Raw genomic sequence first — 27,961 nt, forward strand, 5'->3', positions numbered from 1 at the left:
TGGCTTTTTAACAATAATAAATAAATTATTTAAACAAATAATTTAGATATTATATCTTAGATTTCTGTCAAATTGCCCACCCTTCACAGACCACACACACACAGACACATTCACTCCATCTACACCACAACCATCTTGACCACATCCCATTTTCTATGGAAACCCCCACACACACACAGTAGCAGATGAAGGGTCTTCCTACATTTATGCTGCATTCCATTTAAACTCCGATGTCGCAAAATCTATGTTTCATTTAGGAATTTCAACTTGAACATCCAACAAGTCGGATATTCTACTTCATTAACAGTAGTAAAACAATTAGTATTACCGTATTTTACAGACTATAAGTTAGACTGTATTACAAGGTGCACTATCAACGCTAGTAAATGCTGCCCAACAGCGCTGCACTGAGGAACCCTGAGTGTTTCGGTAAGCCATGTAGCTTGTTTTAACATTTTAAACACACAGGCTTAAGTCCTATATCCTTACCTCTGAACGGCGAAAGAGCTAGAGCTGCGGTTAGAAGGTAAAGCTAATACCACTCCAGTCTCTGTGCTGGGGCAATTTTTTTATAACTGAAACTCCAGTATAACGCTGCACTTTAGCGGAGTGGCTTTATTGCTCCTTACAACCTGACCGGTAGAATTTATACATAAGGAGCACTGGATTATAAAACTGTCGATTTTGGGAGAATTTTTGTTTTTTGCACCTTGTAGTGTGAAAAACACAGTACACAGCTTACCACATTTATGTCTCATTAAATCGGGTCTTATACACAGTTCAGAAAATACTCTCTGCATCTGTGGACATGATGTTTTCATGATGTTTGGATGTACAGCATAATGCATCATTATCTACTGATATTGCTAACAATGCTAACCTGGAACAATGCCAACAATGATATTCTGGGACATAAACATATCTTATAATAAAACATAAATCAAAACTGGTAAATTGTCAAACCAGCTGTGGTAAACTCCAGGAACTGTTTCTAGGAAATGTTTAATAGGGTAATAGTGTGTAATCATTGCAATGTTTACCGGGTACGCCGTCATTCCCAGTTCCGACATTCGACTTCCGAGGTAAATGGAACACAGCATTACTCACCAGTCATGTGACATTTATGACCTACCCTTTGGTCAGTCCTACAGACAGACCTATTATCAAAGCAATGATGGCAAGAATCGCCAACACCACACACACTATAATGATCGTTTTCTGTAAAGACACATGCAAACACACTGTATTAATTTTAGCCCACGATTTCTGTGTTTAAAAAATAGTTTCTTTTAAACCACAAATATACAAGTAACTGGTAATTGAATCATTTTCTGTTACATAGGGCGTTCACACTCATATATCCACCCACCCCTCAAACACACACACACACACAAAAAAAACATCAGTTCTAAGTCATAACAAGCAGAATAACAACGTACAGTATCACCTGGTCATGACTCACACTCAACAAACAAAGAACAAACACACCCAAATCTGTGGTTAAAAAAAACTCTCAAAAAAGGCACAGACAGATATGAACATACAAAAATAGAGTAGCAGTAAAACACCTGTAAAATACAAAACTCAACATTTAATATGTATCTATTATTTAGTATGTGTAATTACATTACTACTGTATTACCGGGCCTTTTTCATGCTGTTGACATGGAGTGCTATTATAGACTTTCCCCACCAGGAGGAGCTTTTCTTATTTTGAAGCAGAGTAACATGAGAATATATTAAGAGCTATATGAGGTACAGTGGTGTACAGAACTTTTAGGGTGGCTCTCATCCTTGAGGAGTCTACTTTAAGATTCTAATAGGTACTGGGATGAAAATGAAAATGTCCTGTGTTGTTTATGTTTAACCCTTTACTACACCTATTTTTTTTTTAAGGAATTGGCATTGAAATTGGCAGATTACACAGATGAGAACACTTTCCAAACAAATGTGACCCAAGGAATTCAGCAGAATGGTTATTTTTAATGTTTGTAACATACCTAATTCTGGGACAAATATCAAATATTAGCGGACAATTTTAATATCACCTGTATTTTCCTATTATGCTAAAATCCTAAGCATTAATTAAAAATCTTTTTTTCAAATTCTTTTTCAGTTCTTTCAGGTTCAGATTTGGAATATGTGCTATAAAGGGTTAAAAAATATACCCAATATGACATTATTTCACCCTGGTTACTGTTACAAGAATTAAGGGTCTGTTGAAAAACCAGATAGGAACAAAAAATCCACAATGTGCTTGTGGATCTCTGTTTCCATCTAGACTGTAAGGTTCTTGGGTGACCTAGATAATATAATTAGTCTAGTATAGAAGTCCCAACCGTCATCATTAATTTAAATTATTACACATCTAAAAAATATCAACACTTTATTTGTGTTATAATTACAATTAGTAGGCAATTTAAAACATTTTAGATGAATCAACATGTAAAAAGAAAAAAAAAAATAAGGGCATACGATGATTTTTCCCCCAGAATAATCTTAGTGTTAAGATCATTTTAACTGGGAGAGAGAGCATTCAAATCAAATATTTACACTCCCTAGTGTTTAATGTATGTACAGTATGTATACCAGCATGTACAGTATGTATACCAGCATGTGTGTGTGTGTGTATATAAATATATGAGTGTGCATATATATTGCAACGGGACATTAAGGAATGGCCAGGGCAAAAGGGGGGAGGGAGTAGATATTTCTTGGCCACTCACGCGCCGCGCCTCCTGTTGAAATTTGGCGGCTTTTTTAGTGTCGGCCACTGCCCTCTCCACAAAGCCCACTGATTGGTCCATGTTGCTCTCAATTCTGTCAATCATGCCACCCTGACAGGTGACATAGAAAAGAGGGCAAAGCAAAGGAGGAAGAGAGAAAGAAGGAAATAAAAAGATACAGAGAGAAAAAAATAGAGAGATAGAGAGAGAGAGAACAGAATACAGATAGGGGAAGAAAAGGCAGAAAAGGGAAGAAACAGCAGGACAAGCAGAGAGCATTAATATGTGTATGTGTGTAAGGTGTGTGTGTGTGTATCATACCTTCCGTGCTTTGCTCTGATACCTGACTGCTTTCTTAGTTTCAGCCTTCGCCACTTCAACATGATCCACTGCTTTCGACACATTCACCTCTATGTTATTAATTATGTCACCCTGAAACACATAAACACACACCATGTCAGCGGGACACACACTCACATGTGAAGGACAGACCACAGTGCACCACAGGGCTGAATAATACATAAATGATATGTAAAAATATATATGTTTTTATAATATATGTATAAATTGTATGTTTTTTTGTATTAATTACACTGCCCTTTTAATACAAAGCTGTACAACACTATGTTTGATATGATCACGAATCCATATAATTCCATTCAACCATGTACACAGTAACACACAAACACAAACACTAGACACAATCTCTTTCTTCCATGTTCACACACTCATACACACATCTGACAATGAGACAAACTGAAGAAATGACTAAACTTAAATAAAAATCAAAGCACTTACCTGTCAGAGCTCTTTTCCTCAGATAGCATATCACAGGCAAAATAGAAGTGGCTCATCAATACTTTAGAAGTATTAATTAAATGATGCTATATATTGTTTTTAGTATCAAAACCCTCCGAACACCATTATTTATGGACCAATGAAAATAAAGCTCACAGCCTTCGGTCGGCCAATCTACTCTGGCTGTTGAGCCTAGCATTAGTTTTTAGCCTCAGTCATATTTCCTTCTTCAATCCAGATTTTGTGTAACCAGAGACTTTATTAATAAGAAAACAGGCCACTATATGAACTATATATAAGGTGCATTTATAATCCTTTCATTTTCCCAAAAATCACGCTAAGCGCTAGCTCTTTTGTTGTTCAGAGGTGAGTATTATGGGCCTATAGACTGCTGCTAACCCTGGCTAGCACTGCTGGAGCATCATTAGCATTAGCAGTTAAGCATTAGCGCTTTTACCATTCAGGGGTGAGTATTATTGGTGTGTAGACTGCTGCTAACCCTGGCTAGCACTGCTAGAGCATCATTAGCATTAGCCGCTAAGCGCTAGCTCTTTCACCATTCAGAGGTGGGTATTATTGGCCCGTAGACTGCTGCTAACCCCGGCTAGCACTGCTGGAGCAGCATTAGCAGTAGTCATTCAGAGGTGAGTATATCGGACTTCAGGCTGCGTGTTTACTATATTAAAACCAGCTACATGGGACGAACCATTAGCTATTATCGCCCTGGCTTACTGAAACACTCAGCGTTCCTCAGTGTAGTGCTGTCATGCAGCGTTAGCCGCTAACCGTGGCTAGCTCTAGCGGTAATTTGCTAATGTCTTAGTGGAAATCTGGAAATCTAAGTTTACTGTAAATAAATGGAAGCACTTTACTCACCCAAATAATTTTTTTTTTTTATTAGAAAAATCTGTGTAGATTTACATTTTTAATAGAATTATTTTTTTTGTTTACTCTACTTAACATAGCTTTACAGGTCTCGCCACCCAGCTGCGAGACCTGCTAAATTAGAAGGAAAACATAGCAACACCCTGTTCCTTACTAGTGTCGCATAATGCAGCTTATGACCCAGTGCGCCATACGTATGAAAACAGACGTTTATTGATTGTGTGGTTTATAATCCAGTGCGTTTTATAGTGAGAAAAATATGGTAATACAATACTAACAGCTGGACTCTGCTTTATAAACAGACAAGGTAACCAGTCTCTGCCGTGTTGGAGCATTTAGCCACAATGATAACAGCTGGCCTAAGAGCATTAGGTTGTAGTCTTTACACAGCCACTCTCCCTTCTCTTCTGTGCCCTTTTTTAAAACCCCATACAACTCTTTCCCATGAAATGCACCATTTCAAATTGCTTGAGAATATATTATATTATAATACACATAACATTAAAACTAACTAGCTCATGACTCAGAAGGAGCTGTGTGAGCTAAATGCATGAAAAATGAAAGGAAGGAAAAAGAGAAAGAGGCCAAGAGCAAAGGTCTGTACAGGTCAGGGAGAGGATTCCAGTATGGGGGGTGAAACTCACATGTGAATAGCAGGGATTTGACCAGCTGAAATTCCAACCACCAGGCAGCCAATCGCATGAAGAGGGCACAGCAAGGGGCCAGGGGAAAGGAGAACTGAGGCAGAAAGAGAGAGAGAGAGAGAAAGAGCCAGGAAGAGCCAAAACAGAAAGAGTGAGACAAGGAAGAAGAAGCACTGAATGGAAATAAGAAGGAAGGAAGAGTTCAGGAGAAAGTGACAATATGTGACCAGGAAGTGAGAGTGACTAAGTGATATATGAAATAAAGGAGTGATGATTGGAGAATGAGTGTACCTGGCTCTCTACAAGCATGGCGATGTCCACAAACATGTCATGAAGCTCCTTTATGCTGCTCTCCAGTCGTACAATGTCTTTGTGTCGGGATTCGATCTCGCTTAGTGCCTGCTTAGATATCCCTGAATCTATAATCTAAAAAACACACACACACACAAAAACAAAGATTAATTTAAAATAAGGATGCACAAATATACATATAGAAATTATCAACCATTAGGGGTGTAAGAAAATCTATATACAGTAGCTGTATAGACGTATCAATACTGTATTGCAATTAGGGCTGCAACTAATGATTATTTTTGTAGTCGACTAATCTGATGATTCTTTTTTCGATTAGTCAATTAGCCAACGATTATTTTATGTTCTCCATCTCTGAAAACAGCTCTAGAAAAAAAAGCTGAACATGACATTTAAAAGGCATTTAAATGTCTGGATGTTGTTTTAAACATGTAGAGTACTGATATATATAGTGATTAATTAAGTAATCTGTTATATTTGGGCACTTTTGAACACACAGACAAAGCTGTGTGTAAACTGTGTGGACCATTTACCCATCTCCCGTTGCACTTTGTAGTCGACAAATTTAATTAATCGACATTGTCGACTATATCGACTAATCGTTGCAGATCTAATTGCAATACTGTATCACAATCACAATATAAATTTAAATCATTTAAAAGACTGTGCTAGACAGTGGTGCATTTTGTGTCACTTGTGTTTAAACCCCAACAGCAGCATTGTACTTCAGATCCCACTGATCTGATTGCATAGAATGATTTATTTTAACTTGAATATTATTTAAATTATGTGTTTTTATACTATAACACTTGTATAGTGTTATATACTAAAACACAATGTAATTTTGATTGCAATATATCACAGTACACTCAATCGTAACCCCATGTGCTTTTGCTAATACACAGCCACAGAACTGAGCCTATTCAAACATTTTGGTTTGAAATGTTACCAGAGCTGCAGTGGTAAATTTAGATATTATCTAATCTGATACAACCTCTTACTGCATTTAGAGCATAAAAAACCGACTGACTAATCAAGGACAGATTTAGGCCACAAGCTTAACACACACAACAGATCAGCTAGAAATAAACAAACATGCACGTGAGCTTGTGCATGGCACACACACACACACACACACACACACACACACAGATATATTAAGAATACAGTTTACCCCAGCAGTGAAGACAGCTGCATTTCCTCCCTCAAGCATCTCTTCCAGTTCATCATCAGTAGTGGCTTTACCAGCTAAAAACACAGTGACAGAACAGAGACTTAACTGCAGCCAGTAGCAGGTCTTTGAACATTTTTTTTAAATGTTGATAATTTTAAACAAGCACAAAAATACCCTAAATGGTATTTAGGCAAGGAGTTAAAGGTGTTAAAGTCAGAATAACAGAAAGGGATTTTTTTATGAATACTTAATTCACAATTCACTTATAAGTTGGCAAAGGTGGCCAGTAACTGATTTTTTTTTTCACAAAGCAGATTTTAACTTTTAGCTGGAGCAACTAAACTGCAAACAGACATAAAAATACTGACAATGGCAAGTTTAATCTTTTATTTTAACATGTCATTGTCGCTGTTGGACTGAAAACAGTAAACCAACTAAATATATCTATTCATCAGTATCCTGTGAGCAGTGTCCTGTAGGCAGTGTTAATGAATTAGACACGGTAGTAGAGGATGATCAACACAAACAGCAACAGATTTAGAGCTTTCACATACAGGGTGGAGCAGCTTGGTAGGAATTTGGGTTAAATGTACAATGACTGTAGAAACAGTGAGGTGGTTATACTTAAGTGGCAAGTCATTGTAATTTGATAGTAATCAGGCAACTATAATGTTAGAATTTTAGCTTAAAATTTTACTGTGCATAAAACTGAAACAACAACCGTTTACTACAGAACCAAACTCAACTAGTTCCTCTCCTCATTGTAATTCATTCAAAACACTTGACCTAACCTGAACATTCATTCAAGTTTATTTAAAAATATTGTGAGTAATTCAAAAAATATAAAATATAATAAATAAAAGATCTAATGATATGAATGTATTTTTTTGTTTCGATGTAATTAGGTTAAGTGCTATAAAAGGAATAAGAAGGAGATGAGTAAAGTGTGGTCTGTCGTTTTGACACTCATAGACCACAAGAGCAAGAGAGAGGAACCAGTTTGAGATTGCGCAGAACAGCAGTTACAGAGAAAGCATTTCATCTAAGGTTGGGCCAGAGCTTCTCATAAGGAAACAGGACAGTTAATCATACAGGGGGCGGTGCCAAAAGGGAAATGTCTAAACCATACAGACGGATTAGAGGATAATTCTGGATATCTTGGACTCCACTTATGCCAAGATTCATTCATGTTTAATCTGAAATAAATAAAGCTGTGTGTGTGTGTTTGTATGTGTGTTTCTGTAGTACTTACTGATCTCTAACTGTCTCTGGATGCGTCCTTTGCTCTTCTCTCTGAAGTCCATCTGAGCTTCATTATATTTCGTCATCACATCCACAAACTTCCTGGAGAGAACAGCATGCTGGAAGGAAAAGACATAGAAAATGATTCTTATCTCTCAGTTTAATGAAATGGACAGAACGGAACAGTGTAAATGCATGCAAAAAACACAATATAACAATATAACAATAATTAACACAAACATTAATCCAGGAATACATAATAGGAACATATATTTTTATTATGACCATTGAATTTTTGGTTTAGAAGCAGCTCACTTGGTTTAGTTGGATTCATTCACTCAGACCAGTATTAGAATATCTACTGTGGGTATTAGGGGTGTTCGGGGTACACAGACATCACAGATTGGATCACAACAAGATTTGGACCTTACAGTTTGGTAAGAGCTCAGTTAAACAAAAAAGCAACAAAACTCCCCAAATTAACAAAATTAATCTACATTCTTTTATTGTATATTCTAAACAGACAGTAAAAACAACAGGTCTGTTTATCTGATTTGAGAGTGCCTTCACACCCAAGGTCACTAACTGGATAGTCTAACTGAATAGTCTTCTTGCTTATTTTGCAGCAAGCTGGGAACGGACAGACGGATGCACCACAGTGCGTAAACCAAATTTTATCCATTAACAATAAACAGAATACAAAATAAAATAACATTGTTGTTCCCGTAAATTGCCTGCTTGCTCACCTTCTCAGCGTGAACGAACAGGTCAGTTTTTGCAGAAGCACTGCACCTTGTGCCAAGCGCACCTGGTTCTTAAAATTAATGGCAAATGACACTATGATAGTTTTTTTTTATGTTAAGGCAAAAACACACCCATGATTATAAAGAGACTTTGTACATACTTTTTCAAGTTTGCAGCACGCAAGTTGTACTTTTCCCATTGTTACGATAGCAAAGACACACTGATGCCCTAAATCAAACTGCACAGGGCATGGTTAATGGCTCGCAAAGAGTTTGCTGAAATAGGGCCCCAAGTCTCATTGAAAATACATTTTCTCAGGTTTTTCACAGAAATATTTGGCATGGAGGTACTGGGCAAACATGGCCGTTTCCTGTCTGCATTTATCACGGGATATGTAGTTTAATCACCAGGTACAAACACTGGTAGCCCCCCAATAAACACAGAGAACACAGAACTAACCTCCGATTAGACTACATTTCTTTGAAACGAACAAATGACAAAAAGTAAGATTGACTTGATTAAATTAAATTTAAGATGTTAGATGTAAATATGTCTTTTCTAGACATTTAAATTTAAGGTTTAAGACACTGAAGGAACCCTGGTGTAGACTAAAGTGAAGATTATCTTTCAGGAGAACAGCTGTGACAGAACAAACCTAGCGCCCTATTGGTGGCCCCTAAAAGCAAACCTTGTAGTGTGTAAATGTAAACATTTTTGACCCTTATGTTGTAAAAAGCACCGTCCTCATCCAATCCACTACATGATTATTTTTGGAATAAGATGGAAAAATGCAACCACCTGTGATTTGCGTATCCTCATGTCTGCTGACACTCTCTCCTCTTCATCTGACTCAAGATTCCTCTCGATAGCTGCAAACACACAGAACAATAAACAATAGTAAGTAAAGTAAGTAAATGCTACACCACGTTAACTAACATTTTAGATTAAAGCACAGTGTGCCAATATATAGTAGACTAATTAGGTATTCTGCAATATTTCACAAACAACATTTACAAAATACATCTACTCAGTGGCAGTTCTAGCTTTATAGAACCCTGACTGAAACTTACTTTTCCTGTAGGGATCTGTACACAGTAATAGAATGTGAAACACCAGCTTCACTTATATTAGCACACCAGCTTCACTTATATTAGCACAAGCGACATAAAGAGCATCTATTAGGTCACAATGTTAATATAATGTCTCTGTATATTTTTTTTTATAAATGTGTGCATTTAGAATATAGTTATATATTCTAAATGTATATCAAAGAGTAATTAATTTTTGTGACATTACTTTTTTTATTAGTGATTACATATAACAGCAAAAACACTGAATGTATTTTAAATAATTAAATATATCAGTTTTTAATACTGAACCCATATGCTACAGAATGCTGATGTAGAAGAACACACTTACTCTTCAGCTTGTTTCTGGCATTATTGGCCATCTTCTTGATGTCATTGGTAAGTGACTCCAGCTCATCTTGTGTTTCTAAAAAAGAGAAAACAACACAATAACAAATTAAAGGAACAAAATGAGATTTCTGATTTGTTAAGCTTAAATTTTAAGCTGGTTTGCAGTATCACAATTTAACTGATCTATAATCAGAAACATGCTGGTAAAAATATGTAAATCAGTCCTCTTAAGTTAACAGTGCTAAACCAGTGTAAGGTGCATGAGATATAGTGGGTAATCAGAATACAGGTTAAGTGAATGGAATGGGCCCTATATGTAACCCCAAATATTAGCTACAAAATTGTGTCATTCTTTCCACGATTTTTCTTCAGTAATTTTCTCATTCTGCAGGGTGTGTTTCTTTGTTTTCAGATGAATAAATTACTTTATCTTAACAAATCCCTCAGCCTAACTGTGTGCAATGAATCAGCCTCTTCAACACAATCCCATAAAGCACATAACAACAGAGTGAAAAAAGAGAAATCCGGCTTTGTTCGGGAACACAAGCCGCTCCCAGGCACGCCACATTAGTAATGTATCAGGTTTCTACTGAGGCCACAGCTCCCAAATAGTCTACAGGAGTTTCAACCAACCTTACCCTAACTGATATTCAGCATACTCTCAAAAATAACTAACACTATTATATAACTGAATTAAAGAAATACTAGTGCATCTCAGAAAACTAGAATATCATTGAAAATTTACTTTATTTCAGTAATTCAGTTCAAAATGTGAAATTAATATATTATATAGATGAATAACACACAGAAGGATGTATTTTAAGCATTTATTTATTTTATTGTTAATGATTATGGCTTACAGCCAATGAAAACACAAAAATCAGTATTTTAGAAAATTAAAATATTATATAAGACCAAATGGTACTTTTGGCAGTGTGGACAGTAGGCCAAATACTGCTGGAAAATGAAATACATACCTTCGTAAACGTTATCAGCAGAGGGAAGCTTGAAGTGCTGTAATATTTTCTGGGAAAAAACTGCACTAACTTTAGATTTGATATAACACAGTGGACCAACACCAGCAGAACATATCTCTCCAAAGCATCACTGATTGTGGAAACTTCACACTAAACCTTAAGGCTTAAGCAGCTCGAACTGTGTGTCTCTCCACTCTTTTCCAGACTCTGCTCCCTTGATTTCCAAATTAAATGTAAAATGTACTGATGATCAGTGATGGTTTGAAGAGACATGTCATCTGCTGGTATTTTTTTGATCTGCACTAGTACATCAGTTTTGAAAACATATTTATAAAAAAAAGCTTAGTTTAGAAACACGTTTACAATAAATGGTGATATAAATGTTTCCTTTTGTGGTGCCCTTTGTAATCCTTTGTAAATCCTTTGTTTTCAAGGCTCAAATCTCAAGGCTCAAATTTTATGTAATGTTTGTTTTCGAATTGAAAAGGTTCCTCACACTCACATCCCTTCTTTACAGAATTAAAACTAGTTACATTATTATTTATATTTATGGTTACTGATTGTAATTGAGTGTAATACAGTATATGGTGTGGAATGACATTAGCGTGTACTACTTTAATCTTAAAGAACATTGCATTGTCACCTAAGGGCATATCTGTGTGTTACGACCTGTATTAAAGACTTGCTGACTGTCCTACAGCTGCCAGGCAAAGTGTTGACTGTCAATACCCTGAAGAACCGTACAGTCATCAGCTGAACACGATCTTATCATACGGGCTTCTTACACCGGTAAAAGCTACAGGTTTGTTTAATTAATGATGACAGTTGAATGTGTCCTACCATTACCAAACAATTGTTAAGCAATTCATAAACCTAATATATGAAGTGTCATTTTGAAGTGGTACTATAAAAGAGATGTGTCTATGTTATCTTCTGGCTCTCTCTTTGTTAGTTAGGTTGTAATTGTCAGAAAGTCTGGAGTCTTTAGCCATATTTCACATTCTTTGTGTTGTTCATACATCCAGTCAGAACTAATTCCATCTCTTTTCCTCTCTCTGTGTTAATGTCTGTCATTCTGTTCAGACCGACACTGACGGAAGTTAAACCATCAAACCCTCCTTCCTGCGCACTTCAGACCAGCAACCCACAGGAACTACAGATCAGTGAAAAAAACACTGGCTCGAAATTGTTATGTGGATAATGATCTATATCTGGATGCAGCAGTTCAGTAAAAAGTGTGTTCAGAGCAGTTAGCAGCAGAATCCCCACACTACAAAATCCCCTCATGCACACTTCAGAACAAAAATGCCAGATATTTATAAACAGGAAAATATAAAAATATTATCTAATCAACTATTAATCTAAGGTATCAATGTAGCCCTGACCACTGCCTCCAGGGCAATGCATTCTCATAGTGGCATGGGAAAGGCAGAGTCTGGTGCTACAGACATGCCACTGTATGTGAGTCAATACAAAATGCCAGTCAGTACAAACTTTTAATAATCCAAAAAAACGATCCGATCTTTTATGATGTGATCCAATACATAGGCTTTGTGATCCATTATACCAACAATTAGTATTATTACCACTGTTACCCATTATCATTACTTATTTATACCTTACCTTACTAACCTTATTCAGGCTTATGTTACTTATATTTAAAGTAGCGATGCACTGATGTGGGAATTCTGGGCCGATGCCAATATACATGTACTGTATATATGTCATCCTTTTCTGGCACACAATAAACACATCAGCAAGTATCTGTTTAAAATATCTAGAAATCAGTAAATGCTGATGATTATAAAAAAGCAAATATTGGCCGATACTGATATAGTTGTGCATGCCTAATTTAGTGTATAAGTGATTTTGACTCGAGGAAAATGCAGTTCCCCTTATGAATCATATGAATCCTTTAGCTTGCCCACCAGGAGGGTTTACGTTTTATGTGTTGATTTTGGTAAATTTCCCTACAATAAAACATTTCCACACTAAACCACTTCATTGTTAACAGATTATTTTAATAAATAATTATTTAGTTCTCATCAAAAAGTAGGTGTGGTTGGCACATTAATATCAGTATTTAATCTGAAACTGCAAACTGTCTTAATTCTTCAACCTGAAGCATGTGTGTTACATGTGTGTTTACTATGTGTTTATTGCGTGTCTTACTTTGATCAGACGTTGGTGCAGACAAAATAACTGAGTAGAGTTTCTTCACTTCAGCCACGTTTTCATCAATCTTGTCAATGCTGTTTCTGATATCTTCAATCTGAAACACAGAGATACACTTTTTTAAACAAAATTCACACCACACACACATCATTGACTTAGACATTTATCATTTTTCTTTATTGCAATTAATCTTTGTTTTTACCAGGGTTAAATCTAATTATTATTTTGGTATTCGACTCACATGCAGAATATTTCTGATTAGTTGATTAGTCTATAACCTTTTCTGCCATCTCCTCAATCACTGCCTCCTGTGGGTGGGGTTCCTGTTCCAGTGCACAATTTACCTCACCTGCTCATGTCTGCAGGTGTTGTCCAATCTCTGCCTAACATACATTTCCATAGTAAATTAAATTAACAAACTGCTAAAAATCAAATATAAAACTTATTTTATATATTTTATAACCATATTTGTGTGAACTGAGTGAGTGATCTGCTCTTACCTCCTCGCCCATTGTGTTTCTGTAACCAGCACTGTGTGAAGTGTGGTGCAGTTACAAATGATTATTTAACACTGAATTGTGGAGTCAACCATTTATAATAAACATTGGTGCAGCCCTGCTTTAAATGAAGAATTAAGTGTATAGACAATATTGGCCATTATTTGCCTACAGTCTAGGGCTACACTATATTGGAAAATATCAGGTCCCAAATTTTTGTATAGAGTTTTCTGCCCCACCCGTTCCATCCCTGAAACCAAGCTCACACAGGTTGCCAGATTAAAACAGTGGAAAGTGATGGCGAGTCTTGTAGCTGACCAATAAATATAAACGTTTCAGTGTCCAAAATGTCACTTTCTACTACACTAGTGATGGTGGTAAATTACCGAGCTATGGTTAGTACCCTTACTGAAGTTTAGTGAAACTTAATAGTTCAGAAGTAAAATAGCCAGCTCACCCATTTCCATGGCTGCAACACATGGCTGTGCTATAATCTACACCTAGCAACCCTGGGTGTGGAAACGGGACTAAGGAATGGTGGTGGGATTTTGAGGCCCCAACCCACAAAGATTATGGTGACCTACTGCACAGTTCAAATAAGAAAATACTGCCTGAAGCTCTGCTGACAACAGTTGTCGGTGCTTAAACTCAGCATATTTCCTTTTTAATCTGACTATGTTATGCGTTACTGCAGAAAATATAATACTTAATGGTCCTATAACCCCAGTGTGCACTTAAACCCTAAGTGTTATAGGCATTTAACGGGGAACTTGGATTGAGCAGACTGACGAAACTCGGTTGAGCGACTATGTTTGTGTCTGTATGATTTTCTGTCTGCAAGTGAATAAAGTCGCATAAAATCTGAATATCCAGCTTCCTGACTCCTCAACCAGACTGACTGGCTGTGATTGACTGAGCTGACTCTTGATTACTGAAGGCCGAATTTCTAACAGGCCCTACATTACAGGTCCTGCAGTGTAACTATTGCACTTGTGCACACTGCGATGACGATGCTCAAACGATAAATTGTGCAACTCTAGTACAAACGGACTATTAAAGTACTTTACCTGGGAAAAGAACTCATCCATAAACGCTGCATTGTCCACAGCGATCTCAACTTCGTCATCATCTTGATCGCATGTCTGCAAAAAAACATACAGAGAAAACAGTAGAATTAGCACTACTTTAAAGATATGCAAAAACACTGTGATCACATGAAAATTAAGGAACATTATTATTGCTATCTTACACCCTACAAACAGACTATTTTCAGGCTTTCCACCTGCACCATTTAAATAGTGAAGCCACTTACGAATATATCTACGCCGTTGGACTTGGTGGTCTGGAAGCGAGGTGTGTTCAGGCAAATTTCAGGAGCATTGCTATCTTGGCAAAAGAAAACAATGGAGCACCACTGAGTGAAATCAACCTAGGCTACAGTCAACAGTCAGTTGTTCACAATCATCTTGGCACTGCAGATGCAACATATGTGCCCAATGCGTGGACACCTCCGTCAACACACACACACGGACGTGATGCAGTGCACAAACCTAAATTTTACATCAACAATAAACATCAATAGGGCTCAGAGTCCAGCAGACTAAGACGCTGCCACTATGATCAGGAGATTGCTTGTTCGAATACCGGTCATGCAGCTCGCCACCAGCTGCCGAAAAATTGGCCTTGCTCTCTCTGGATAGGTAGATGGCACTTTCACCCCACATCACTTCCAAGTGATGTTGGTCAGCACAAGGCATCTGTTAGCTGATGTATCCGAGCAAAGTCACTGCGCTTCACCCAAATTACGCCCATGATTAAGATTGTTAGTACATGTCTTTTCCACCTTTAGAACTGTTCAAGGCATATTTTTTGCGTCCTTACGACAGCAAACTCACCTCTGACGTGCTTTAACTCAAGCTAAGCGATGTGTGGGTGGCGGCTCTTCTATAGATCGCTAAAATAAGGCCCTAGATTTAGGCGCTAAATGAATAGAATACATGAATGTCCTCAGGAGACCATAACTGCCAATGCAGTCTTACAAAGAATTTGAAACATGACTTAGAGCAGTGTTTCTGAAACCTTGCCCTGGAGACTTTCCTTTTACACCTAATCAGTCAAACACAAAAGCCCTTTCAGAGTTGCTAAAACGTACAGGTAAGGGTGCTTCCGGGTCCAGGATTGAGAAACACTGCTTTAGAGGGAAACAAACTGGATAAATCAAGATATAACCATTTTTACAACACAGCCTACAAATCACAAGCTGTAGGGCCCAAAGTCCAATAGCAGGATAGAAGATTTTTTTTCACCTTGCTTTCTGTCACATCATCAGTTCTGTGGCGGGTCTATTGCTCCACCACTAACAACTCGCGATTACTCACACAACCACAACAACCCATCACACACTCACACACTGCCTCACTTAAAGTAGAACTTAAACTGATGTGTTTATGGGCTACAGTTCAACAGTAAATCAGTCTAAAGATAGGTCTAGCTAATACCAACAAACAGCCTGAAGACCAGCAACATGTTCCCATGGTCTCAGTTCATACACAGCCTTAGAATGACTAGAGTAAATTATATATTAATAATCCATTTCTGATGCTGAAAGTCTGAACAGTGTTTGCATGCTACAATGAGCTCAGTTGGAGGTCAAAAAGAAAGAAACACGCACACACTCAAACAGCATGTGCTGGAAAAGCTGAGGTAGGGAGATAAGACCACCCGAGACTTCCTGTAGTGTGTACATGTATATGGGTGTGTGTGTGAGAGAGAGAAACAGAGAGAGAGAGAGAGAGAGAGAGAGAGAGAGAGAGGGCAGGAAAGACAGAGTGAAATCTGTTTAACACCAGCTCAGCATGTTTCTCCAGCCATTAAACATTAAACCCATAAACACTACAGGCTTATTATTCACTTATTCATTTTAAATAAAAAAAATAAAAAATATAATTATATTTCCAAATGTTTGGGGACACCCATTTTAACCAAAGCATTCAGCTACTTTAAGTTGTCACCATAGCTCACAAAGATGTGCAAATACACAAACAGCTTTTGTAGTTCCAATATTAAAGTACCTGACGATTAGGCTTGTCCAGATAATTACATTATAATTTTATTTTACAATATAAAGGTATATAAAGTCAATCACGCTCAATCAAACTTGATATTGTTTATCATGCTTTTCTTCTGAAGGAGAGCTCTTTAATATAAATATAACTGGTGAACATAACTGTTTAATTCATTTAGAATATTAAAAAAAAACTTTATTTCAATTCCAATGTGGAATAGAATGGTCGCAAAATAACAATAACATCGTTAATACAATCATTTCAGGGACAATGCATCATGTAAACAAATAAAATATTGTGACAAGCCTACTGTCAATAGATTAGGACCCTCCGGAGCAGATAAACATGAACCTAAAGGCCCCCAGCATTGAGCTGTGCAGCAGTGGAACTGTGTTATCTGGAATGATGGTGCTCCAGCCAATAATTGTAGGATGAGTTTAATTAATTTAATTATATTACCTATTTTGCATTTATTATGATACTAAAATGCATATCACTGTGTAATTACAAGGTAAATTAATTTTAAAGCGGGAGTGTGTTAAAGCATGACACTGACATTTAGTCATCTTTAGACCACACTGTTAAAAATAAAGGTGCCACACCACAGAAGATTTAAATGTTCTTTACCAACTTCAAGGCTGTTCATTCTCTGTTTTTTTACAAAAATAAAGGAGGTATGAGCAATATTCTATAGCAATGCTCCCAGGTGGTTTGGTAGAATCTTTATTTTGATGAGTATACACTACACTACACTACACTAGCTTTATTCCCTTTCTAGCCCACGGTTGGCTGGAATTAGGCCTGGTACCAATGCGTTCATGTTTATCTGCTCATATGACATACTAGAAAAACCTGATTGTCATGTAAATTGCCACAATAAAAGTTAACATCTCACAAAACCCAGTCACAAACTGAAGTGTGGCCATTATTGTTCAAAGAGTTACCCAGAACAAAGTGTGTGTGTGCTGAATGTGATTGTGTCAATTGTGTATTCTCGTGTTTCAAGTGTGTTTAGGTGAAGAGAAGCTTATTCTTGGTTCCTGGAAACAGACAGAACAAGTAGATAAACACACACTCTATGCGTCCACACACACAAACACACACACACACACACACACACACACACACACACACACACACACACAAACACACACACACACATCAGCTGCTCAGTATCCCACAGTTTCTTTACAGTTCCTGCCAGAGGGCACTGTGTGTGTGTTCAAAATAATCCTACACATACAAACAGGAACAAAATAATGAAGCTCCACCAGCAAGTTAAACATAAGAGAGACAGAGAAAGAGAGAGAGAGAGAGAGAGAGAGAGGGAGAGAGAGAGAGGGAGAAAGAGAGAGAGAGAGAAGAAATAGGGAGATAGATACATATCACATTGACAGAGAGAGAAATAGGGAGACAGATACATACCACATTAACAGAGAGAAAAAAGGGGAAAGAGAGAGAGAGACATAGAGAGAGACAGAGATACATACTACATACAGAGAGAAGGAGAGAGAAAGGAGGGGGGAGGGCTATGAAAACAGCTAATTTAAAAACCTCAGACTAAGACGTCACATAGCCTACTAATAATCACTCACACGTGCACACACACACAAACACACACTTTTGCTGCTGTATAATCATTTAACAGCCATAACCAGAAAGCCTTACTGAAAGAGCCAGAAAGAGTGCTCTGAGTTAGGATATGTAAAACTATTCCCACACAACACTCTGAACTATGGAAATAAGGCTCCGCTGTAAACACACACACATACACACATTTAGACATACATTCAAACTTTCTCTCTCTCTCTCTCTCTCTCTCTCTCTCTCTCACACACACACACACACACGCGCACATTCAAACACATTTAGACTCACAACATTCAAACTCTCTCTCTCTCTCTCTCTCTCTCTCTCTCTCTCACACACGCACACACACACTCAAACATACACAAAACTTCCCTCACATGCTTCTCTATTCATGACGTTTTGCCAGGCGACTGCAGGTAACTGAAGCAATAAGGAAAATATTTGACTGACAGAAAGTCGTCACCATAACAACAAATCCTGCTCCTAATTCACTAAGGATCTCTCTCTCTCTTTCTCTGCTATGGGTGTTCTTGTATAAACAAGAGCGCTGATCAACCATAAAGTTACGTTAACACCACAGACAGAGGAAGTGGAATACTGGTCTTCCACAGTCACTAATAGTCAGTAATCTTAGCCTCTAATAATGTTTTACTGGAACACCCCTGACATATAGTTTTAAAAAGAAATTAAAATGTTTAAAATATTTTCTAAAAGTTTGAAGTTAGCTGATGTATTATCTTTCTTCCAAGCTTACAGGCTGCCCAGTGATGCCTTCACTAGTATCAGAGAAGGCCTGTGCTTGTCCTTACCCTCCTAATGTTAAAAGCACTGAAGGTGATAAGGGAAGTTAATATAAATAGAAATTGATTGGCCTTCCAATCTGGGGAGACAATTATGGAAAATTAGAAATTAATTATTAAAAGCAAAAGCTAAAAAAAATTAAGGATGCAAATTAGTGCTGGATCATACACACTGGCACTGCAGGCTGCTGCAGTCTATAATTTTTTGCTTTGTAATAAAAAATATATACCAATCCAGCTTAAAATGCTTAAAAATAAATGCAAATACTAACAGAATTTAGATACTTGATCATATTTTAATCAAAAGTTTACTAAGTTAAGTCCAAATATGTCCAAGTATGTTCTTTATGTTCTTTATTATTATTATATTTTTTTTTACACGTATTGTCATTAATATGATCTGCCTTGAGGACTTTTAGTATGAAGCCCACGATAGAGGATTAGCCACAATGGCTAACTGGCGATGCTTAATGATTCCAAGCTGGATTAATGGCTGTTTTTTGATAGTAGATCAATTGCACTGAACTTTTTAGATTGTGTAACTTATATTGTTGAATATAGTGTGTAGTTAACAGTATAATTCACTTTAATCTTTAGTTACTGACCTCAGAAAACCAGCAGCAAAGCTGTTGGCTCAATGCTAACAAGGTTAACAGACAGCCGCTCTCAGTGGAGATGGCTAGTAGCTAACTGGCAATGTTAACTCTTTTGGAGCTGAATTAACTTCTGATTTCTAGTTAGAGTAAATCTGCTGTTTGATATGATAGTGTACAATATTTATACTTTACTTAAATCTTCAGTTAGAAGAATTCAGTCATTTTGTCTTTTGTGTTTTTTTGATGCTTTTTGGCCACTGGAAACTAGTCTTTTGGACATTTCCACATTAGCTAGTCAGCCATGTGCACAAATGCTGTAAAACAAGAGCATTTCTGGATTTTTTAGATTTTCTATTTTTGTGTTTCCATGCATATTCCATGTCTGAATTCCGCTTTTATTCCAATTCCGTGATCATAGCACCCTGTCTGTGTTGATGCAATCTGTCAGCCACTAAAAATACTTTATAGCTCTTGTGATGGTAGCACAAAGTATACATAAATCAGTCAGTTTAATAAGAGTGTGAACAGTGTAAAAAAACATCTGACTTGGTGTGAAAATTGTATTTTAGGGCAATTCACCTGCACCCAAGGGGACAGCAATATTATCTGGTAAGAATAATCAGTGTTTTTAATGCAGTGTTAATAGCTCTGCTTACGCCACAGTATTACGTGGCCCTTTGAGTTAAAATAACAGGGTGGTAAACAGGCAAGTATAATTCCTTTTGTTTACTTCGGTCAAAGTCACATACTTACTATTTATAGAGCAAAGAACATAATTAGCCTCACTTTTTCTGTCATAAGGCTCACACGCACACCCAAACACACACAAAGCTTCTGTAATATACTCAACATTCACATTCTGGCAATACCTTTAAGCAATGTTTAAGCATGTCACTGACACCCAGTGACACCACAGGCATGGGTGGACAGCCATTATTAATATAATTTGCATAATGAGCCTACTCTCCCTAAACAGGTAGGATGCCCCTCCCACTTCCCACTATACCCCTATTGTTCAGAGTGATACAAGGCAGTGCTGGTTATAACTGACTTTACAGAAATGTACATTCAGCATTCTCCTACAAGTGTGAAAAGCAGTTAACCAACCAAACTAACATAGTTAGACAAGATGTGTTTGCACTATGTGTGTCATCTTTCCATGTGATTGGAGTCATCTTGTAAATTAGAATTTAATATCAATTCTTGCACAGAATGCTGCAGCCTAATTTCTTTTAACCTTTTCTTTATTATACATACAGTGGTATATCTAGGCTGCTCACAATAACTCTTTTTGGACCATATATTGTTCCAGAAATAACTGTGATAAACAAGATTATTGTCATTTTAATAAATATATGTAATACTAAATAAATAAACATACAAACAATGTTAACAAGTCATTCACGTTAATGGGCTTTCCTTGCTAAGAGAACATAATGTCAATGTCTACACCAGCAAAAAATGTCCATTTATAGTACAATACCTCAATAATGTCATTATTGTAACAGGTTTAGGTATAAGTGTCTGCCACTTTATGCAAATTTTAAAAATGCGCATTAAACAACATCCAAATTTTGCTAAAAGGTTTTACACAAGAGTGAGTTTAGAATACTCATAAAGCCAAACTGAAACAGTGTACTCAATTAAACAGGGTTTTTTTTTTCAAAAAATAAACAATGTAATTTTAAGCCATTAACCCGTCAGTGCACCCAGGAGAATGTGCCTAATTTCATTCATTTTATCAAATAAAATGTACACACAACAATAATCTGCTGTTACACTCGTGCCAAATGTTTCTAAATATATAGTGGACATTACCTCCAGGGTGGCACCAAGATTTCAGTTCATTAGATGAGCACTGTTCTTTGCAAACAGCTGTAAAGATGATTCTGATATAGGTAAAAATTTAAAGTAGCATCCACACAAGGCCTTTTTGGCTCCAGCACCTCAGCTGAGTCTTGGGGCTCTATATTACAGCCTGAGCAAGGCACGTTGTGATGCTCATTGCTATTTTACAGCACGCCAACAGTCTATTTTCACACTTGGTTAGTTTAAATAGCGACAGAGTTTATGAATATATATGTGCGTGGTTGTCTGGAAGTGAGGTGTGTTCAGATACATTTCTGGCGTATTGCTATCTTGGCAGCGGAAAGCACAGGTGCGCCACTGACTGATTAAAACCCTGACAAAAAACAACTATCAAACATCCATTCCTATCTTGGCTATGTTGATGCACCGTGCACATGCTTCTTAAAGGGAATGACAAGAGACATAGTGATGGTTTAATTTATGTTATTATTTTATTATTTTCACCCACAGTTTCCTAGAAGAGCTAAGGTGAATGGAAACCCAATTTGAAATGTCATAACTAAGCATAACTTTTAAGTCATATTTAAGTGTGATAAAGACTTTCTACACAAGATTTTCTTTAACATCATGATTTGCTGGGTATTCACTGGGTTGCATCATTCACACATTCTTATAAACAGTAATGAGTAAAGAGAACTTAACTTTGTGTTAAGTTCCTGACAGTTCATGGTTCTTGCACATAAAGAAGCAGAAAAGGATTCTTTCTCCCTTCTTAATTAGAGTAGCAGCCATTCAAAAGTGTTGAAGGAAAGCTAAAAGCTTCAGCTCTCACCCAAAACGTTCCCAGAATCGGATCGGACAATAATTCAACATCATCATTAGAAGTGGGAATCACAGGGCATCTCATGATATGATATTATCAAGATACAATTCCTATGATAATATTTTCACAGTGCTGCAATCCTGTGATACTCCATATACTGACAATTTTCTACAATATTTCACAGCATCTGTATTATCGAAGAGGATAAAATACTTCTAAAATTAGAGTGCCTATGTTTCAATAAAAGTATTGATATTATCACAAACGAAAACAACATATTACGATTGCAACATTTGGCCTCAACCCTAATCAACATATATTGTAATATGAACACATTTCTGATATCATGCTTTTAGTTCCTTTCAAATGGTAAAACCCCACACTGTTTAAAGTCCGCAACTCTGAATAATACATAATTATGTGACTTCTACATTCTGACTGATGTAAAATAGATAATTAATCATAATCTTTGGCAGATTGTGCAGAAACCCCCCATAAAAAAGTTACAGAGCAGTACAAACTGAGACATTAGTGGATGTTGTTATTCACAAATATCACCCATTGTACCACTAGTTTTGACCACAAGACCTAGTTTAAACGACAGGCATCCACTTCTGGCCAATCATTCATTGCATTGTAAGGGCCAGATGCGCACGTTTACCATGGATATTTAAGAACACCTCAAACCACACAAGTAAAAATTGCATGTGCTATCTGATTATAAAGAGCAGGATAAATTAACTTAAATATTATGGTTAAAATAGTTGCTGTTGAAAGCACATATTTAAACTATTTTTTATCCAAAGGTGGGTTAAAAAGTGAAAATTTGGATGGACTGCTGTGTCACTGTATCAGATAATATATATATATTTTTTTTAAACATGTGAAGTACTCAGTTTACAACAGACATGGCAGTTAATAAGTTAACAGAAAGCACAACCAAAAAATCTAAAATAAATGCTTTTTGCCAGGCTTTTTCACAACCGTCCTTGAACCATCCCGAATGTCTGTCCCAAATTTAGAGAGGGGGTTGGATCTCTGCCTGACGGGAGACGGGAGGCAGTGGTGGGTCTAGCTGACAGTACGCCGGCAGTATTAAAAACTGTCAGGGGGCTAGCTGACAGTACGCCGGCAGTATTAAAAACTGTCAGGGAGCTTCCTGACAGTACGCCGGCACTACTAAAAACTGTCAGGTAGCTTCCTGACAGTACGCCGGCACTACTAAAAACTGTCAGGGGGCTAGCTGACAGTACGCCGGCACTATTAAAAACTGTCAGGGAGCTTCCTGACAGTACGCCGGCACTACTAAAAACTGTCAGGGGGCTAGCTGACAGTACGCCGGCACTACTAAAAACTGTCAGGGGGCTAGCTGACAGTACGCCGGCAGTATTAAAAACTGTCAGGGGGCTAGCTGACAGTACGCCGGCAGTATTAAAAACTGTCAGGGAGCTTCCTGACAGTACGCCGGCACTACTAAAAACTGTCAGGGGGCTAGCTGACAGTACGCCGGTAGTATTAAAAACTGTCAGGGGGCTAGCTGACAGTACGCCGGCAGTATTAAAAACTGTCAGGTAGCTTCCTGACAGTATGCCGGCACTATTAAAAACTGTCAGGGAGCTTCCTGACAGTACGCCGGCACTACTAAAAACTGTCAGGTAGCTTCCTGACAGTACGCCGGCAGTATTAAAAACTGTCAGGGGGCTAGCTGACAGTACGCCGGCAGTATTAAAAACTGTCAGGGGGCTAGCTGACAGTACGCCGGCACTACTAAAAACGGTCAGGTAGCTTCCTGACAGTACGCCGGCAGTATTAAAAACTGTCAGGGGGCTAGCTGACAGTACGCCGGCAGTATTAAAAACTGTCAGGTAGCTTCCTGACAGTACGCCGGCACTATTACAAACTGACAGGGGGCTAGCTGACAGTACGCCGGCACTATTAAAAACTGACAGGTGGCTTGCTGACAGTACGCCGGCACTTTTAAAAACTGTCAGGGAGCTTCCTGACAGTATGCCGGCAGTTTTAAAAACTGTCAGGGAGCTAGCTGACAGTATGCCGGCAGTTTTAAAAACCGTCAGGGGGCTAGCTGACAGTACGCCGGCAGTTTTAAAAACTGTCATGGAGCTTGCTGACAGTAAGACCGGAGTCAAGCTATCCGCGCTTCGGAAATTCTCAGTCAAGTCATCCGCGCTTTAAATTTAGATGCGCGTATACGTGCGATTTTACGGTAAACAGCCGCGCAGGCGGAGAGCACGCTTAAAAAACACAGAGAACGGGAGACCGACACGTTTCAGTCTATTATATTAATTCAGACATACATTAAGCCCAGAAACGAGAAAAAACGGATTAAAATAACTCACCTCACTGTATATTTTGTGCAGTACATTATCTATTTGATATAATATCCCATCAGTGTTTAAGAGAGAGAGAGAGAGAGAGAGTTTTATATTAATATTACTTTTTTCAATCCATGCTTCAAATTAAATTTCTCATGAGTTTCCCAAAAAAACAAAACAGATCCAGTACCTTGTAAAAGAGTCCATCCTAGACTATCACTTCTGCAAGTGTGGGCAATTTTCACTGTATGGTTTATTTTATATTAATAAAAAAATTGTATGCGTGTTTAAAATGAAATTTTTCATGATTTTCCCATAATGCCAAAACTGGTCCACTACCATTTGAAAGAGTACAACATAGGCTGTCACCTCTGCAAGTTTGGGCAAATTTCACTGTATTTTTTATTTTATATTATTATTATTATTATTAATGTTTTTTTATTCATGTTTAAAATTAAATTTCTCATGATTTTCCCATAATGCCAAAATAGATCCACTACCATTAGAAAGAGTCTGTCCTAGACTTTGACTCCTGCAAGTCTGGGCAAATTTCACTGTATTGTTTATTTTATATTAATTTATTTATTTTTTATGCTTAAAATTTAATTTCTCATGATTTTCCAATGCCAAAACAGTTCCACTGTTAGCATTTGATGCCAAAACATAGGCTATCACCTCTGCAAGTTTCGGCAAATTTCACTGTATTGTTTATTTTATATTATTATATTATTATTAAACAGGTCCACTCCCATATGAAAGAGTCCATCCTAGGCTAGCTCCTTGACAGTTTTTAAAACTGCCGGCGTACTGTCAGCAGGCTCCCTGACAGTTTTTAAAACTGCCGGCGTACTGTCAGGAAGCTCCCTGACAGTTTTTAATAGTGCCGGCGTACTGTCAGGAAGCTCCCTGACAGTTTTTAATAGTGCCGGCGTACTGTCAGCAAGCTCCCTGGCAGTTTTTAATACTGCCGGCTGTCAGGAAGCTCCCTGACAGTTTTTAGTAGTGCCGGCATACTGTCAGGAAGCTCCCTGACAGTTTTTAATAGTGCCTGCGTACTGTGAGAAAGCCCCCTACTGTCAGGAAGCTCCCTGGCAGTTTTTAATACTGCCGGCGTACTGTCAGGAAGCTCCCTGACAGTTTTTAGTAGTGCCGGCATACTGTCAGGAAGCTCCCTGACAGTTTTTAGTAGTGCCGGCGTACTGTCAGGAAGCTCCCTGACAGTTTTTAGTAGTGCCGGCGTACTGTCAGGAAGCTCCCTGACAGTTTTTAAAACTGCCGGCGTACTGTCAGCTAGCCCCCTGACAGTTTTTAGTAGTGCCGGCGTACTGTCAGGAAGCTCCCTGACAGTTTTTAATAGTGCCGGCATACTGTCAGCAAGCTCCCTGACAGTTTTTAATACTGCCGGCGTACTGTCAGCTAGCCCCCTGACAGTTTTTAATAGTGCCGGCGTACTGTCAGCAAGCTCCCTGACTGTTTTTAATACTGCCGGCGTACTGTCAGCTAGCCCCCTGTCAGTTTTTAAAACTGCCGGCGTACTGTCAGCTAGCCCCCTGACAGTTTTTAGTAGTGCCGGCGTACTGTCAGGAAGCTCCCTGACAGTTTATAGTAGTGCCGGCATACTGTCAGGAAGCTCCCTGACAGTTTTTAAAACTGCCGGCGTACTGTCAGCAAGCCCCCTGACAGTTTTTAGTAATGCCGGCGTACTGTCAGGAATCTCCATGACAGTTTTTAGTAGTGCCGGCGTACTGTCAGGAAGCTCCCTGACAGTTTTTAAAACTGCCGGCGTACTGTCAGGAAGCTCCCTGACAGTTTTTAAAACTGCCGGCGTACTGTCAGCTAGCCCCCTGACAGTTTTTAGTAGTGCCGGCGTACTGTCAGGAAGCTACCTGACAGTTTTTAAAACTGCCGGCGTACTGTCAGGAAGCTACCTGACAGTTTTTAAAACTGCCGGCGTACTGTCAGCAGGCTCCCTGGCAGTTTTTAATAGTGCCGGCGTACTGTCAGCAAGCTCCCTGGCAGTTTTTAATACTGCCGGCTGTCAGGAAGCTCCCTGACAGTTTTTAGTAGTGCCGGCATACTGTCAGGAAGCTCCCTGACAGTTTTTAATAGTGCCGGCGTACTGTGAGAAAGCCCCCTACTGTCAGGAAGCTCCCTGGCAGTTTTTAATACTGCCGGCGTACTGTCAGGAAGCTCCCTGGCAGTTTTTAATACTGCCGGCGTACTGTCAGGAAGCTCCCTGACAGTTTTTAGTAGTGCCGGCATACTGTCAGGAAGCTACCTGACAGTTTTTAAAACTGCCGGCATACTGTCAGCAAGCTCCCTGACAGTTTTTAATAGTGCCGTCATACTGTCAGCTAGCCCCCTGTCAGTTTTTAAAACTGCCGGCGTACTGTCAGCTAGCCCCCTGACAGTTTTTAGTAGTGCCGGCGTACTGTCAGGAAGCTCCCTGACAGTTTATAGTAGTGCCGGCGTACTGTTAGGAAGCTCCCTGACAGTTTTTAAAACTGCCGGCGTACTGTCAGGAAGCTCCCTGACAGTTTTTAAAACTGCCGGCGTACTGTCAGCAAGCCCCCTGACAGTTTTTAGTAATGCCGGCGTACTGTCAGGAATCTCCATGACAGTTTTTAGTAGTGCCGGCGTACTGTCAGGAAGCTCCCTGACAGTTTTTAAAACTGCCGGCGTACTGTCAGGAAGCTCCCTGACAGTTTTTAAAACTGCCGGCGTACTGTCAGCTAGCCCCCTGACAGTTTTTAGTAGTGCCGGCGTACTGTCAGGAAGCTACCTGACAGTTTTTAAAACTGCCGGCGTACTGTCAGCAGGCTCCCTGACAGTTTTTAAAACTGCCGGCTTACTGTCAGCAAGCTCCCTGACAGTTTTTAAAACTGCCGGCGTACTGTCAGGAAGCTCCCTGACAGTTTTTAATAGTGCCGGCGTACTGTCAGGAAGCTCCCTGACAGTTTTTAATAGTGCCGGCGTACTGTCAGCAAGCTCCCTGGCAGTTTTTAATACTGCCAGCTGTCAGGAAGCTCCCTGACAGTTTTTAGTAGTGCCGGCATACTGTCAGGAAGCTCCCTGACAGTTTTTAATAGTGCCGGCGTACTGTGAGAAAGCCCCCTACTGTCAGGAAGCTCCCTGGCAGTTTTTAATACTGCCGGCGTACTGTCAGGAAGCTCCCTGACAGTTTTTAGTAGTGCCAGCATACTGTCAGGAAGCTACCTGACAGTTTTTAAAACTGCCGGCATACTGTCAGGAAGCTCCCTGACAGTTTTTAATAGTGCCGGCATACTGTCAGCAAGCTCCCTGACAGTTTTTAATAGTGCCGGCGTACTGTGAGAAAGCCCCCTACTGTCAGG

General features: G+C 38.5%; 1 protein-coding gene across 8 annotated transcripts in view; it reads right to left on the reverse strand.

Annotated features, from left to right (window-relative positions):
• stx3b (syntaxin 3b) overlaps positions 1-27,961 on the reverse strand; it is a 36,513-nt gene that overhangs the window by 5,249 nt on the left and 3,303 nt on the right. For 2 of the 8 annotated variants that reach the window (XM_022683500.2, XM_049484495.1), the window contains exons 2-9: positions 14,660-14,734; positions 13,093-13,192; positions 9,945-10,019; positions 9,324-9,394; positions 7,792-7,900; positions 6,540-6,613; positions 5,345-5,479; positions 2,727-2,837 (exon numbers count right to left, since the gene is read on the reverse strand). In XM_022683500.2, coding sequence (XP_022539221.1) covers positions 2,727-2,837; positions 5,345-5,479; positions 6,540-6,613; positions 7,792-7,900; positions 9,324-9,394; positions 9,945-10,019; positions 13,093-13,192; positions 14,660-14,734 — 750 coding nt within the window. Of the gene's footprint in view, positions 1-1,132; positions 1,219-2,726; positions 2,838-3,047; positions 3,159-5,053; positions 5,148-5,344; positions 5,480-6,539; positions 6,614-7,791; positions 7,901-9,323; positions 9,395-9,944; positions 10,020-13,092; positions 13,193-14,659; positions 14,735-27,961 lie in introns of those variants that run through there. The other 6 variants (XM_022683498.2, XM_049484494.1, XM_049484496.1 and 3 more) reach the window with 6 other exon arrangements.

This window comes from Astyanax mexicanus, chromosome 10, assembly GCF_023375975.1.
Source record: "Astyanax mexicanus isolate ESR-SI-001 chromosome 10, AstMex3_surface, whole genome shotgun sequence".
Taxonomy (NCBI): Eukaryota; Metazoa; Chordata; class Actinopteri; order Characiformes; family Acestrorhamphidae; genus Astyanax; species Astyanax mexicanus.